The 17,500-nt window shown below is 36.9% G+C and overlaps 1 protein-coding gene across 9 annotated transcripts in view; it reads left to right on the top strand.

Annotated features, from left to right (window-relative positions):
* LOC108723388 (protein turtle) overlaps positions 1-17,500 on the top strand; it is a 101,991-nt gene that overhangs the window by 35,330 nt on the left and 49,161 nt on the right. For 6 of the 9 annotated variants that reach the window (XM_018449120.1, XM_018449118.1, XM_018449111.1 and 3 more), the window contains exons 4-5: positions 644-969; positions 12,518-12,651. In XM_018449120.1, the coding sequence (XP_018304622.1) occupies positions 644-969; positions 12,518-12,651 (460 nt within the window). The remainder of the gene's footprint in view (positions 1-643; positions 970-12,517; positions 12,652-17,500) is intronic. The other 3 variants (XM_018449116.1, XM_018449115.1, XM_018449114.1) reach the window with 2 other exon arrangements.

The raw sequence follows: 17,500 nt of genomic DNA, 5'->3' as shown, positions 1-17,500 counted from the left end.
ATTTATTCAGCGGTCAAGTCTGCTTTGCACATTTCTCTTATTAGTTATTTTAGGTATAGCAACGTGTGCAAAGTGAAAAAAGAAACTAAACTTATAATTCATTTTTTTATTAATAATATCAATGGCATTCTACATACAAATGAAAAAAGATGATAAGGATTTATAAAACTTGTGCTAGAAAATCTATATAAAATAAATCATTACAATAAAAAGCTCATGAAACACTGAATAGAAATTCAACCGAAACTGTGTAAAAGAATATGTATTAATTAAAATTAAATATAGATGTTTCAATCTTTCATTAAGATCACCTTCAGTCTAAAATTAACAAATTAGTATTAATTATCACGCATTTATGAAGGCGATGTTATGTCATGAAACTTCCTGAATATAATGCCTAAAGATAAAAATTATCAACGTACGTCTTTAGTTATTTGGCTGAATATTTAATCATGAGTTAAGAAAAATAAAACTTTCACAGACTTTCATGGGCTTTTTTATTGTAATGCTTTCTTTTATTTGGAATCTTTGTTTCTATATGTAATACGATTTATATAAAAAGATCTTAATTGGTGGTCAATAAAATAAGATATAAGTGTTGAGGTCAAATCGCTCATATAGTGAAAGAACGACTTTCACTTAGGAGGACTGACCACGAAGCGATCCTCGCTTCCGGTCAGCCTACCTGCACAGGCTGTCGGCGATCGTATAGGCGCCAGGAGAGCGAAGCGGTTGAGAAAAAGGAGATTCTGAAGCGACGCATGCCAGAATCAGATGAGATCAGTGCGGTGTACCGGAAGCTGCGGCTTTGTCTGGGCCTTTTCGAGCACGCGAGTAAAAACGATGAAGCGGAAGAGGACGACGAAGAGAAGAGGCATCGGTTACGGTGGTGTCGTAGGGGCTTCCGACGAATCGTGGAAGTGGCGACAAGAGTTCTGCTCCTTGGCATCGCGCTTCTTGTCACGCCAGGTAAGTATTCTACCTTTATAACGTTTCTATTTCATAAATAAAAGATCATGTAGGCATGAAATAACATTCCCTGGGAAATATATATTTTCAGGATTTTACAATCAGTCCAGTGTTGGGCCATTACTGGTTGCCACTGTTCAAGTACCTACTGGCGCACTGAGAGAAAAGATTTTGTTATAGGAACAAATCAAGGGAAAACTAATGTGATATTTGTTAAAAAAACGATCGATTAGTTACTATTGCAAATTAATTATTTCTCATTCGTCAATGTAACAAATAATTAATAGTATCGCTAGCAAATAAAAGGCTCATATATAGAAGCCATAGACGGTGGTAAGGTCTCAAATTGTAAGAAATTGACTAATTCTAGTCAAGTATTTTCCCTATATTTGACTGTGATTGGTCAGTTTCTTACGACTTAAGACTTCACGATCATCTACACGCAAAAAAATATTTTGCTGCTCCAGCTAGAATTATAGCTTTTTGTATCTGATAGAAAATTATGTATCATACGCATAGAATTTAGCACAAATCTAAATTCTATCTCTGTTATTTATATGACTAGGTGCAATACATATCCAATATCGCAGTACTTGCTAGAAATTTATCTATTTTAGTTATTTTTCGTACTTAGATAATTTTCGCTATACTCCAAGATCTTATACTTTTTTAAGTGTATGATTTCTATGATAAACGATTCTAAAGTCTATCCAAAAGATAGATTAGGTTATATATAGCTTTATATAGGTTATATATTGCTTCTATTACTAATAATTGGTTGGTACAACAGTCTAGTAGCAATCACAACAAATCAATTTTGTTGTCACATATTTACCGATTACTTATTAAAGGTACTGGTGGCTTGTTAAATTAATAAAATCCTTTCTCTCAGTGCGCAGTACTGACTAAGTACTGGATGATAACTTGGGTCCAGTACTGGCAGATACTACTGGTCCAGTCATTTCAGCCAGTCATTTGCCAGTGATGGCCCAGTATTGGTTGACAGAACCTTTGCCGTCAGTTGACAGCCGTAGTGTTGGCCAAGCGTTTTTGCTGACGATCTTATATGAATTTATAATTTATTCCTTTCGAGGCGAATTTGAAACAAGAACTCCTTTCGGAAATTTCTATTCAAATATTTTAAAAACTACGTATAATAAACATTAGATTGTATTTCCTCTTGATAACTTAGTTACTAATACCATGAGTTGTTACTGTTATTGCGTTACAACTTTGGAACCATGATAACGCGAGGACCTGTCGCATCCGAGAATCTCTTCATTTGTCCGCCGGTGCAATCACGTCAGTCTCGCGTTCGTCCCTCAATTAGCGGGGACCGCAAATTAGAGTTCACTAGTTGGCGGGACGTCCGAATGGTCGCTAATGCCGTGGCACCGTATCTCACGAAACGGGTCGTTGATTCTCAAATCCGGTGGACCATAGGCGGACATCAGGATGGAGAGCTTGCGGCTCGTAATGGGACATCGACGGAGATCGACAAATGAAGCGAAATAAGCTAGCCGCACGATCAGATAACAGGTATCGGGCGATAATGCCAAGTGCTCGATCTCCTTAAGTCATGAAGTGAGTGGCGGGAGATAAGCTCAATTTTCACGACTGTCTTTCGAAAGTAACTGTACGCTCTAAGAGATCACTTTGCGAAGAGAACATAACTAAATATATCGCTACAACAAGCTTAAGGAATCAAGTTACAAAAAAGCTCGTAGTATATCTTAATCACAACTACGTTTTCAGAAGGGCTTTTGGTTACACAAATTATAATAGTGTAAAAATAGCTATAAACAAATCAACGCTTTTGTTGATGATTAATAAACAATTTCTTTTATCATGACTTAATGATAACGTAATCACGAAGTCGAATTCGTCACAATTTTCAGTCGACGATAAACGCATCTGGCTAGAGTGGACCTCATTCACAGTCTCAAATATTCTCTTTTGATATCACGCAGTACGCGATTGGTGCGTTTCAATTTGAAAGAATTTCCTGTTGCAAATCGAAACAGTGTGAATACATCATAAAAAGAGACTTTGTGAGTCTTTTATCAGTGCTTTTATTTCGATACGCGGCAACTTGGCTGTTCGATGGAAAATAATTCTCAGTCAAATGCGAAATATAACTGGAACATGCGAGAGACGAATAGATACAATATCAGTTATCGATTTATAATAATGATATTTCTGAGACTGCCGCAGTGTTTTGAAATACGCAATGTTTGCAAATTTTACAGTATTTTGAAATACGTGATGCTTGCGAATCATTAATTAGATTCAGATTGTAAAGAAAGTTGGTATATATTGTACATTGAATCGCGAAATCGTCACAAAAATTATAATTTAAATAAAACGAGTACAATTTTAAAGCGTGAAACCACAGAGGAGTGCTTTTATACGGATCGCGTTCTGTTTTTACAATTATTACGGTTGAAGTAACACTTTAAACCACGAGAACCTTAATCACGCTGTCGCAATGAGATTACTGACGAAAAGTAAAAAATAAAAATGCGCGCGACACGTCTGCGCGTTTCAAATTTTTTTTATATGTACGCACATTACATGAGAGAGAGAACCCTTATGATGCTCGTTACTCTCATCAGTGTGAGCAATTTCATTAAAACTCCAGCCTCTCTTACGAAGCCTCATTCAAAATGTATGCTTGACTGCATTAACGGCACGTATGTGACGGTAATATAAAAACTTGTATTATTTTACAATTTAAATACACATTCGCTACTCCAAATATATTAAATATAGAGGGTGTTCTGGAAATCATGATACAATCGGAAAAGAGATGATTCCTCATATAAAAGTAAATCGAAAATATAGAATAAAATTTTTTCGCGTATAAACACATTCTTAACAATTTTTCAATTAATACAATGAATATTACAAAATCAGATTGACATAGAAATATCGACGATAGTCAGATTGGATGAATCAAGAAGCTTGTGATTAGTTAAATGTACTTAACGAATATTTGAACTTAATTTTTTCAAAAACAGTTTTTATACGAAAAAATTTTATTCTGTATATTTTCCATTCATTTTTGCATTAAGAATCCTCTTTCACGATTGTACCATGATTTCCAGAACACGCTGTATAAACATATATACGCACACATATACATTTATTTACAAAATATGTATGTGATTAATTACAACTGCAGCTGCAATGATTGCTTATTCGAGAAACATGACTTCTTTTTTATTTTTACCATATAGAGCACTTGTGTTATCAAATAGCATCGCAACGGTTCGTTTCAGATGAAATGTTACATGTGGGAAACGGTAAAAAGTATATTAAATGTGTGTAAGTACGCGCTGAAATGCTGGACACGGTTGGAAACGTTTATCATAAATAAAGTAAATCGGAACAGCGTTGCTTATGAAGTGTCGTTTTTAATCAAAATCAAACGCTCCAATTAATAATCCTGCGGTTATTCCGCGGTAGGCTTCATTAATTTTCGCGGCTATGGTATGTATATTTTAATGCATATGTACGCAAAATAAAATTCGCGACGTGCATACGATATCGAAGTAAATCATTTAAAATATCTCAAATGAAATAATTGAAACAGGACACGCATTTTTGTACGAATTCCCTTAATTAAATTTTGTTCCATTTTCGCGCCTGTATGTTATCATGTTAACGTTTCTATATTTAATTGATTTGAATGTATTTCGACGCTATATTTAAGAATAATGTGATAATATATCTCACTACATGAGATCATCAAAATAGGAAAACGCCAGTTTGAAACAAACTGCTTTCCCTTTCAAGGGCTTCGTGATTACGATAAATTCCTCTTTAGCGTACAATAGCGTGTCCCGAGTGGAACGCATAACTCTACAAATTCCACGTACTTTGCGTCTCTGTGTGTGTATGCGTTGTGGGGAAGAGCGATTATGATTTCTTCCTCATAGCGACGATCAAAGCGTCGCGAATAGCGAACTATGAAACTTGTTACAAATGACGTGTCGACCGGAGGATATGTTGCCTTTGACAAGCCCGTTGCGCAGGAAAACCGCAAACCGATCGATCGACAGGCCTCAAGACACTCAACGACAGTATGATCGGCCATGATCGACATTTCGTGACGTTGTCGTCAGCAGACAATGTGGAGCACCGAGATTCCGCGCTGATACCCGTGTTTTTACGCGAATGACGCACGTGTCGATGCATGGAGGTCTGCGTCGTGGTTGCGTTCTCCTCTCACGATTAAGTTTTTACTGTGTTATTTTCGCATGTAATATCCCTAAATCGGCAAGTTTACAGTTTACAGCGCAGTCGTTAACGGGCGGATTTTCTTCATCGCATTCTATTTATTTCCAAAAGGGATTCTCGCGCGTATGATGAAATCGTAATAACGGCCATAGTCGATACTTGGTGGAGTGTCCACGAAGTTAGACCCTCAAAGCGATACTTCCATTTGCGCGAGAGAGAATTTTCGCATTTTATCACCGAGTCCGACCTGTATTCATCGGTTTATACAAAATAATTAAAACCCATCTTTGAATTCTGAGCTCATTAAGGTAATAATATACTCGTTAGCCTCGTTTAATTGTTCTACCTTCCGCTTCATCCAATTGGATATCTCGTGCACGGAGCCGCCTCAACATACACCTAGCTGTTTAGCTTACACGAGATACGAACTGATGGAATGGCTCGCTAATTTCACGCTTCGGTGCTATCTGAAAATTCGTTGACGAAGATGAGGAGCTGCTTCGTAGGCTTGTTTTAACATTCTCGGTTGAGAAACGCGAATAGCCAAAATATATCAAAATACATTAAGTTCTTATATGATTTTCAATAAAAAAAAATTATGGTTGTAAGTGATTTATGTATAAGATTAAATTAACATATTTATGCATGCTACTTATTTGAGAAGTTGTGTAAAATTTAGTATTTAAAATTTTTTACGTAAAATTTATTAATATCTCCATTGAGAAAAAGAGTGCGGGTTTTAATATTTGTTTCAGTTTGTAAAAACGCAAGAGCGAGATATTTTATTTCGAAAGAAAATATTTCGCTTTCGTACCGAGTAGAGATAAACGAAATTTTTCGTGTTTCGCGTTCCCACGCAAGCGGCTGCATATATTCCCCGCAGGATATTCAAATGAATTGCTCAATCTGTTTATCTCGTCGGGAAAAACAACCGCGAAATAAAAGGCGGGTTGCCAAAACGACGTGGAAGTGATTCCGTCTAAACCTCCTCACTCCCCGAGTTAACGGGCTGCGAAACGGAAAAGTCTTTTTCGCGTATAAAGAGAGTTTCCGCGCCGATTGCTCCGCTTCTCCTTCAGATCTTCCGATGATCGGATAATACGACTCGACCGAGTTTTCCCTCACTCGCAGAGCCGAGAGGCAAATAATTCCTGGCGCGTTTGCCTCGCGTGCACGTAAATTATTAACGCGCGAGATTTATCTGCACGTGCGCCGGATGATCGGCTTGTATAGACCGGACGATCCGTACTGATACCGCTGCGAGAAATGTAGGAACGCGCGATTATCACAATTAGACCGGTAGGCAATTTTGTATTATCGAGGAATGTGTATTGTCTGGCTGATATCGCGGCAACGTGTTGCATAAATCCAAGAAAAAAATCTGCTTCTGCACATCACATTTTTAACATTCATAACGTTGAATGTATTTTAATAATGCCCGTACGAAGACAGAGATAAATGCTGAATTTCACGGCGTGCAAGATCCTTTTTCCAGGTGCTCGGTTCATTCAACGGGCAAATTAACGAACGTCATGCACGTATCGCGCACTATGATAATTATAATTATTATCTGCACCACATATGCAAAGCGGAGAGAGGCTTTATTTCGCTTACCGGAGATAACGAGGTGTTCGCGTCGCGTACACGCGCCCGCACGTTGCAGACAGACTGTTGAAAATTTAATAACAAGTAACAATAAAAACGGTCATTTGGACGCCGCGTTATCCCAGGAGGTCCACGACAATGGCGATAATAGCTGCACAAATGTGCGTCGGTTGCTCGCGTCCGAGTCCGGATTATTATTCGCACCGCGTACACCGTAGGGGGACGGATTAAAACGGGTTGTTGCATGATCAGAAACGCGGAGGGTGTTATACCGATTTTCTCGTGCAATATCAATAGTATCGTCACGGTTTCGTCCGACCCCGTTACGTTAATAACGCGTTGTTCGTCGCGCAACGCGATTGTCGATCACGTTGATTCTTGCGACAACATGGAAACGTTTAGTTTCACGTTGAATGTAGGCAAAACTTTTTAATTATTTCCTTTATCTCTTAGATCATACGATAGACAAAATGTCGGCCGACTGTTGTGTCGTTTATGAAAATAATGAAAATTGCGAGGGGGTAACCACTAGCTGAAATATTGTCCCACAGATTACATGATTTCATGATTTCATTTGATTACAAATAATTTTTTTCACTATATATGAAGTAATTTGGTAAAATATACGATTTTATTTAATATTATACAATGATTTCTCATGGTTGCATATAGTAATTATAAGATTATGCATAGAGATTTCATATGTATTTTATAATGATTTCGAGGACTCTGTCACCATTACATTAAGTGGTTACTCTCTCGGAAAATTGTGTAGCGGAAAGCATGTGCGCGGTTTATATTCCATACGACACAACAGTCGCCCAACATTGTCTATCGTGTGTTTTTGCCCTCAAGCCCATTCTACAATTACGTAAACGTAGTTGTAGGTGGTTGTAGTTGTAAAAATAAGAGTCGACCAATCGCAGTTGAATATAAGGAGAATATTCAATTCTTACAACTACGCTTATTTAGATATGACGCTTATTTAGATATGTAGAATAGACTTTAGATGATAAACAGAGAAGCCGCTAAGATTAGCCAACAGATCATCGACACAAATGCATTCCGAATCGTTTTTGCTATTTCACGATGTCTATGTTACGTTTAGACGATCGGGAATATCATAGATATGATACAAGAGTTAGCGTGACTTTTCTTCTCTACGATTTCACTGTCGAACGTTATCAAGCTACACAACACACACACACACACACACACATACACATCTTATCGAAAACTGCCTTTGGCGAAACGTCGAACTATCGATGGTTCACTAGAGCAGATGTCGAGAAGCCGCGATCCATGATATTACACAATGCATACGTAATGCGCCGGCTTCGATGCGGCTTCGCGACGTGTCCACATTCGTCCATGGTGGATTTGCATCACGAGAGCTCTCATATCACGAGACGTCGTTCACGGGGGAATACATCTGAGCGTATTAACTCTTCGAAGCTGACATCAAAATCTGTAACACAGTTACTGACGTTGGTTCTGTGGGATTTATTTAATTCACGTTGACTAAAAGACACTAATTAATTTCAAGGAATCAAAATGACATAATTCGTATAAAAAAGAGTGAATACTAAGTTTATTTTAATAATAATAATTCAAATTTGCAGATGTAACATAAAGAATATAATTGAATGAGCGACCCACCGTCAACTCCGTAAGAATATAATTGAATGGGACCAATTTAATTAACGTTAATTAAAAGGCACTAATTAATTTCAAGCAATCAAATAATTCGTATAAAAAATGAAAACTAAATTTATTTTAATACTTAATAACAATAATATTTAATAACAATAATACGAATTTGCAAATGTAACATAAAGAATATAATAATATAATCATTTAACGGTATTCTCGACTCTACATCTCTATGTAGACTATCTAAACACAACGGTAGATATTATTTTATCAAATTATTTTTGCCAAAAGAATATCGTCAAAGTTTATTAAATAACATTGTTCTGTTGCAATTTGCTACAAATGTAAAAGTAAAGAAACGCAAGAAATATTTTATAAATACCACTGCAGTTTTAATAGTAACGAAAGGTAAATATTGATGTAAAGGAGATCTACAACCGCGTTCAACGTAACACAGAGTTTCGCTAAAATCCCCTCGTTTTTTTGACGATGAAAGCACCTTCGATTTAAAACTCATCCGGTGGGCTGTCCATATGGCTGTTGCGAAACGCGTTTCAGAGGTTTGCGACCGGGAAGAGATTTATTACGGTCCCTTTTGTCGTACAAACGCCAAAAATGTGTCGTATTTGCAACGCGGAGGAGTTCAAAGAGGATAGGCATCAAAGTCTCGTGTCCATTATTCGAAATGGATATCATCGAGCCCAGTGCTTTGCTCCCTGCTTTTACATGTGAGACGCGGTTCTCTCTCCTTGATGTCAGCGATTTTCTGCACAGTTTCGGCTTTTCCGAGGAAGTCACGCGTCCAACGTTGTAGCGTGCTTTAATGCGAGTGTGCAACGCGGGGCTTCATTGTTCCTAAAGTTAGCTGGGCATTAAGCAACGTACGGATGCACAATCTACGCAAAAGGGAGCGAAATACTCCGGTTCTCGTAGTCGCAGTTCCGAAACTGCATAATAGGAAGTCGCACTTTCGGACGAGCATGAACAGTTGTTGTGTCGACGTTGTCACTCGACATAAAAATCTATCTAAAGTATATCATAGCTCGCGTGTCGACTGATGGACATTGTGATAACCTATTACAATGCAATTATTGTCAACATCTTAAAACGCTCGAAATGCATTTTATAGTTTCTTTTAAAGAAAAGTCAGTAGTAATTAACTACTACTAACTTGTACTTTTAAGTCTTGAATAGTCGTGCGACATCAATCAAACATAGCAGTCGTTTCGTGACAAAAATCAGACCGTAATGGTACTACTGCATTAAGAACTCGTGGAGAACAGTAGTTCGTGAAGTAGTAAAAAGTGCACGAATGCGGCAGCTGTTTACCGCAGTGAAACGTTAATCGCGACGATCGTGACGCAGCAACGAAAGGCGAAGATAAAACGAAAATGGAAGGGCCGCGACAGATTCGTCCGAAGTTTGCTTGTCAGCAGTCAGATCGATATTTCCTAGTGGCGAACTTTTCTCAGGACGCAAAGTAGATCGGCTGTCATTCCCGATTTGTGTTCCCTCGACCGATAGAGCTTCTTGCGACACGAACTTCGCGATTACTTTGCGCGGATAGCAGACTGCGCTGACATATATTTCTGCGAATCAGTTTAAGAGTATTTGTAGTTCGGTTCCTTCTAGTTCCTCGCCACACAACTGACTTTCCTTTTGTTTGTCTCGGCCATCTGACAAGCTCTATATCTCATATTTCTCATTCTGCGGTGTTCCTTTCTTGCGACTATTTGAATAATGCAAGCATTCTTAAAATAAACTAAAAAGTCATAATAAACATCATATTAACGCTTCGATATTTTTCGTATATAAACATTTTGAGCGAAGTTGTTTGGTTTGACTTGATAAACGGTGTGCGGTGAACTAACAACGAAAGTAATATTCTGCAGTAGCCAGGATATAGAAACTTTCCATTCCGAAAATTGAAAGCATTCTGAATTTCAGATATCAATTTATTCAATAGCAGCTCGCTTTAATCTGTCGTATTTGCGCTAAGAACATTAATTATCCCAACGGAGTTTCTTCCTCAGGCTCGCCCGTATTATCCTCGCCGACGTGTTTACCATCATCGTTTCACCGCGTCATGATGTGCCGGCTACTTTTTCCACCTTGGGACGACGTTCCTCGATATAATTTATAGCGATATCTCTCCCACAAGTCACGCCAATCGTAAACAGGGTATAAGACGAGCAAGAACACGAATGTATCGAAGTATGTTAACTATCTGACATCGCAGGCGGGAAAGGGGCGACGAACGAAATATCATCGTTATCACCGCACGGGACCGAAGGGATTTTTACTTGGTTGGCAATATCTTGAGCACACGAAACTGGGTCGTATATTCGATCCTATTCAACATAGCATTGGAGGTTAATGCGAAGTTAATCTCGCATGACGCCTCCACCGCGTGCGGTACCGGGTTTCCCGACGTTGCTCGCAGAAAAGAGTGACAACCGTTGCCCCTGATTTACCTTTAATGGTTTTTAATGCCTTCCCGCCGGGGACAACCCGCCTCTTGCAGTTTTCTTTCCCACAGCGAGACTCCCTTGCGACAAGAATTATGAGCTTCCGGTACTCGGACGTCTTTCGCGAGCGCGAAATAGAAGTGCGAGAAATTTCAGTCAATTTTTCCATGAGTATTTCGATTCATTTTTTTTATTGTCAATTCTATAGCGATTTGGAGTAATGCTGCAATATTACTTACCGCGTATGTACTGAGAAAAAATGTATCAAATTTTAATAAATATTTGTTTGACTAGTGCCAGTTAAATATTTAGTAAATGTAAATATAAATATTCATTTGGTATAAGAATCATTAATTTGATTTAACTTTTATTATTTTTATTTAGCAAATATTTTCCGTAAATAAATATTATATTTATTAAAATTTTGTTCATTTTTCTCTCAGTGTAGAAATCATTATTCCCTCGATTAAAAATCAAGTTAATCGCATTGATATAACCTGCAATACGAGAGTATCATAATTAAAAGATATCCATAATAATTTATCCCTCTTATTTAATTGTTTAAGAGATGCTGAAGAGACGAGAATCACCGGTTAGGAATTTTCTCCAAATTGAATTGTGAAATTCTTTTATATAGAATTGAATAGACACAAAATAAAGATGCAAGATGGTCGGTTGTATTAAAAACAAAAAAATTAAAAGGTTAAATTTTTTCAGCTCGTAGAGTTCTCATCTGACGTAAACGTTTTCTTAATATAAAAGTTCTATGGACAAAGTGAATCGCCTCGCACTTCGGATTATATGAACGAACAGTACTGAATTTATCGAACTAGATTGAAAATCTAGAAAAACAGATTTTCCCTGCACTGCAATTTACATCTATATAGACGTATAGTAGTATATGCACTGAGAGAAATGATTTTGTTATAGGAACAAATCAAGGGAAAACAAATGTGATATTGGTTAAGAAAACAATCGATTAGTTACTATTGCAAATTAATTATTTCTCATTCGTCAATGTAACAAATAATCAATAGTATCGCTAACAAATAAAAAGCTTTTATATATATATATATATACACACATAGAAATCGTAGATGGTTGTAGGGTATCTCAAATCGTACGAAATTGACCAATTCTAGTCAAATATTCTCCCTATATTTGACTGTGATTGGTTAGTTTCCTACAACTTAAGACCCCACGATCATCTATGATTACTATGATAAACGATTCTAAAGTCTATCCAAAAGACAGGTTAGGTGCTATATAATTTGCTTCTATTACTAATAATTTGTTGGTATAGCAGACTAGTAGCAATCACAACAAATCAATTTTGTTGTCACATATTTACCGATCACTTGTTAAAGATACTGGTGGCTTGTTAAATTAACAAAATCCTTTCTCTCAGTGTGTAGTGATATGTCGATGTTTTGTAAATCGTATGTGTATAAGTTGCGTTTAATCGATAAAACAGTAATTCGTTGAAGATTGGCTGTCATTATAACATCCCCTTAATATATTCACTTACAGATTTTTTATTATTTATTTATCACTAATGACCATAACTGTTTTTGTTTCAGGACTCTGTCAACAGGACGCAGTGCACATCACGGCTATTCTCGGGGAGAGCGTTGTCTTCAACTGTCACGTAGAGTTCCCCGGTGAGCACCCAGTGCCCTACGTTCTCCAATGGGAGAAGAAGGTAGGCGACACGGTACGATATCGGACGATATCGCCTCTGCTCTCTATATCCGTGAGTTAAAAAAACGGGGGCACTCCTCGAGAGCGCCGCGCCTCTGGTATCAGCAAGCTGCCAAGTGTACCATCGCGACATTTTAAACGACGTTCGGAGAGAATCATTCGACGTCATATCGAGTGAAAAGTCTCTTTTCGCTTCGCTTCCTCGAGCAATCGACGCGTACAAAATCGTAAGCGCGCCTTCCGACGACATTAACACCCTCGCGACGCTTAACATCCCTTTTTTTCTTTTATTAAGAGTCACTGCGAGTTGCAATTTTGCTTAATTACTGTTGATATATGAGATACAATATAATGATGATAATAACGATACGGAGTAATGGAAAGATTGACGTTTTTCGATCGTCGCTTAATCTGAGAAGCACCATGAGATATCGTAAATTTCTTCGGGTGGAAATCCACTGGAATTGTCGCAGTTCGCTCGATGCGCGCTCACTCCCGCGGAAAGAAATTTGTACTTCCGAGACTTCTTTTTTAATTCCCCGATTAAACGTTGCATAATCACGAATTGGAGCGTGAAAAGGCAATATGGGAGGGAACAAGCAGACGCGCTCCGGCCTGTCGAGTCCGAATAAACAGTTATTTCTATGAATTCTGTGATTCAGCTCTTTCCGACCACTATAAAGTTAATGTCCCATTTCTAGAGTTTTTATATAATTATAAATAAATTCTAATTCACACACACAATTAACATAATCTTATTTCCGATCGAAGCGGATCTTAGTGCTTAATAATATCAAATGCAAATTTTTATAAATATTATCTTAATTTTATTTATAAATTACGCGTTGATAAAGTTTGTCGAACTTGAAACGTAAATTGAAGCTAAAATTAATATCTCAAATTAGATTGTCCACTTTAATAGTGGACAATCTCTAATTTGAATAGAAGATAATAAGATCTCAAAAATCTGTATAAATAACTTATTGCGAAAAATATTATCTCAGTCAGAGTTTGAAATTCTAATTCTTCCAAAAAATTCGAGATTTAATGATACATCTCAAAAAGGTTTCTAGAGCCTCAAGAAATTTATCGATATAGATATTTTTATTCAAATCATCGATTTCAATTAAATTAAAAAAAAATTGCTTGTGGAACCATCAATTTTTAATAAAATTGTATAATTACTGTCTCATTATACTTTGGATTCTTTATAATATCGATATAAAACTAAAGAAATATTTACATACTGATTAAATATCTACGACATATCTAGTAATTGTTCTTGACTTTGAACGGGTAGTGTCGATGGTGCCGGAACGTCGTCAGTAATTTTTTTTTTAAATATCCACAATATGCACAATGATTTCACATCATGAACATGAATGAATTTACATATCATTATTGATTACATATGGTTATATATACTAGTGAGCTTGTACCAATGAGGCAGAGCGCAGCGGAGGGCACACGTTTTTGAAATGTTACTGCAACGTTATTGTTACTGAAAGAACTTTAAATTGGCCGTATATTTACGATTTGTTGGCTTACGCGCTTACGTTCTTCCGTTTGTCGTTTTGTATATCTTGTTTGATTTTGATTGGTGGAATCGATAACGGCGAACGGGACGCGCCTCTCGTTCGTGCGAGCGAGCGAGCGAGCACCGCCGCAAATTACTCGCTCGAGTAGAGTAAAAGTAACGTACTTTGTATCACACGTTGTATCTCGTCCGGACTGGAGAGGGCAGAGCACATTACATACATCAATTAACGACGTCATCCGATCATTCAATCAGTACTAACTACATGAATTCCAGATCATAAAATGCGAACAATCTTTTCTCATTCATCTCATGTGATGACCACATATCATCGCGATATACATATGTACATGGGTTGGCGATGCGGGTGCAACGAAAATGAGCGATACGCTGATACGTATACGTACAGATGTAATTACCAAACGAATCGAAAACCGCTTGAAAAATAGCGAAAGCGGTCCGTTGTAAAATGTCAATTCTAGTTCCTGGCGGTGCATCGGAAACTTGTTATCGTGAATCGCTTTCGCGAAATGAAAAATTAAGGATCATTATGGTATATATATTCGCTTCAACGATATCCGGCTCTCCATTGGTATCATCATCTATCGATCGATCAATCTCCTTCGAGTATTCGCCAGGATTTTCATTCATAATACAGTCACGTGTAAAATGTGAAACGGAGTTTTACACACCGTCGAACCGTAAGCTTTTTTTTTGCGCGCAAATTAGTGGTGACGTATCGCGATTTTTTGCGAGTACTCGCGCGCGCCCAATAATATTCTCGTGCTAGACTTTTATGGAGATTTCGTTGCACCATTTCGAGTAAGAGAGAAAGAGAGCGAAAGGACTGCCCGATCGTAACGCGTATATTTTAAACGGTGTGCAATTTGGTGTATCTGTGGGGAAACACGTCGAATCCACGCTCGTAAAATCGCGAGACGTTATTGTCTCGATTTTCTTCTCGATTAGATCCAGAAGTGTCCAACATTATACGCGTTTACGATTCGTTGCAGCTCTTTCAAATGACGAGCTCGCCGTTTCACAAATCTTCGCGATATAAAAAAGCAAGAAAAGCAAGGGAGCGTCTTTCAACCTCTCTAAACTCCGGAATTTTATGTGTTTTCGATTGTGCGCGTGCGTGTGTTTCTTATATTTCATAAATTTTTATGTTTCGTATAATATATGTATATTAAAGTTCATTCAAGGAATTTTATATCCCGCGACGGAGTGAAAGCAAAGCATAGACATAGAAAACACTTTTTATCTTTAAGGATGTGTGTTGTGTATTACATATATTTTTTAACAAAATGAATAAAATTATGAAAAAAATATAGATTTTTCTTTATTGTATTTGAAAGTAACATAAAAAGTTTGATGATTTAAAATCTAAATTAAAAATTATTTCAATAGATATGTTTTTAAAAAATAATTAAGATGAAATGAAAAAATTTTCATTTAAACTATAAAGTTATATTAAATATAAAAAAATATTGACCTTATTACTGTTTTATATACTGAAAAAAACAAATCGAAATATTCGCAAGCAAATATTGTGCATAGGACGTTTTTTCGATATTTATCGGTCATAAAAAAATTGACTATGATGATAAAATATTTCTGTGAAATATACATATCTCATTGATATTGTAATAAAATAAAATAGATAGTTTATTTATTAGAAATAAAATTTCATTTCGCCGTATATTTAAATAAGAATTTATTTTAGTAAAACAAATAGATATATCTTAAAAATAAATTTTTAAGTATTTTTTTCCTCAGTGTATGAATATAAGTATATAACATATTTTCATACGGAAAATATAAATTTCCAATTCCAATAACTTTTTACGCAGAGAATATACATCTGATACATCCTTAAATCGCGGAATGATGTCGATTGTTACCTTCCTGTGATCTCAGGAATGATCAAACGATGCAATGCTTTGTTCGAAATGCAAGAATGAATACCCTTTTCGTTCTTTGAGATTGACTTTCGATGTCTGCTTTGAGTATCCTCGTTTCTTTTAGTACATCGATGTCTAGTTTGAGTATCTCGAATTACTCGCGCGCGGCTTGTCCGCGAACGGCCAGCTCGTCCATCACGAAACAATGCGGAGTAGTGCACTTTCCCACTTCTATCGGGGGCGGAAAATTGAAAAATCATGTCTCTGTCTCCTCTAACCTCTGGTGCCTTGCATGCGTTGTTCGCTATTGCACGCGGTGGTGGCGGATTTAATCGGAGGGATAAAAAAACGCACGTCGCGTGTAGTTGAACCAGCATGTATGACTGCCGCATAAAACTGCGATGTATCATCGATGCAATTAGATCGCGCAATCGCGGCTTCGGCTCGCCATAAAATGCGCGATCGCGCTCTACGGATCCCTCCCGTTGTGATTTACGCGATCTTGTGTACACAGAAAAAAATTATATTTTTAAATTGACAATAATGTGCTCATATGAAATAAAATATTATAATTTTGCATCAAAGATTTTAGTCTTGATTTGATTGAATTTGTACTGATACAAGTATTTTAATACTTTGTATTTAATTGAAGACTAAAAATTTTGCATCAATACAAATTCAATCAAATTAAGACTAAAATCTTCGAAGCAAGATATATTTTTGCTTATGTATAAAAACATTATTATCAATTTAAGAATAATTTTCTTTATGTGTTTGCAAGTGCTATAAAAATTAATTAAGGTTGGGAAAATTATAAGTTACTTTATAAGTTACTTATAAGTTACATTTTAGGTTATCTTATGTGTTTGTTATAGAAATTGAGTACAGAAAGTAATACAAAATTGGAGCAATTGATCGAATATAGTATAAAAACTGAAATATCCAAACTTATTGTACTCATTTTCTATAATAAAAAGTAACTTATAAGTAACTTGTAAAGTAACTTTCCCAATCCTGAAATTAGTATACCCGGCTGCAATTGTCCGACACCACCGCTGCGAGCATGAATATATTCGTGTAGAAAATTTTGCCTGCTATGTAGCGTAATGTAATATGTATGTGTTTAGTGATATCGTAGTCGCATGTATGTCGCATTACCGCGAATTTGTACAGTCGCGTCGCACTTATCGGTCCCTCTCGCGATCAATAGTTGAAATATCCCGCTAATCTGGTAAGCTCGCCGGCGCGAGATATCATCTCGCCGATCGTCGGTGTGTGCGTGCGTAATGCCGCGAAATAAATTGATTAAAATTAAAGCGACGCCATCGACGCCGGGCGTGTAGAAACTAACACAATCGAACGAATTATAGTGTCGAACGTTATTTGTGCATGAGAGAGTGGACGAGATTACTGTACGTATC

Source organism: Mycetomoellerius zeteki, unplaced genomic scaffold, assembly GCF_001594055.1.
Source record: "Mycetomoellerius zeteki isolate Tzet28-1 unplaced genomic scaffold, Tzet1.0 scaffold232, whole genome shotgun sequence".
In the NCBI taxonomy this organism is placed as follows: Eukaryota; Metazoa; Arthropoda; class Insecta; order Hymenoptera; family Formicidae; genus Mycetomoellerius; species Mycetomoellerius zeteki.
The sequence above is the reverse complement of the archived record's forward strand: the minus strand, read 5'-3'. Positions and strand labels throughout refer to the sequence as shown.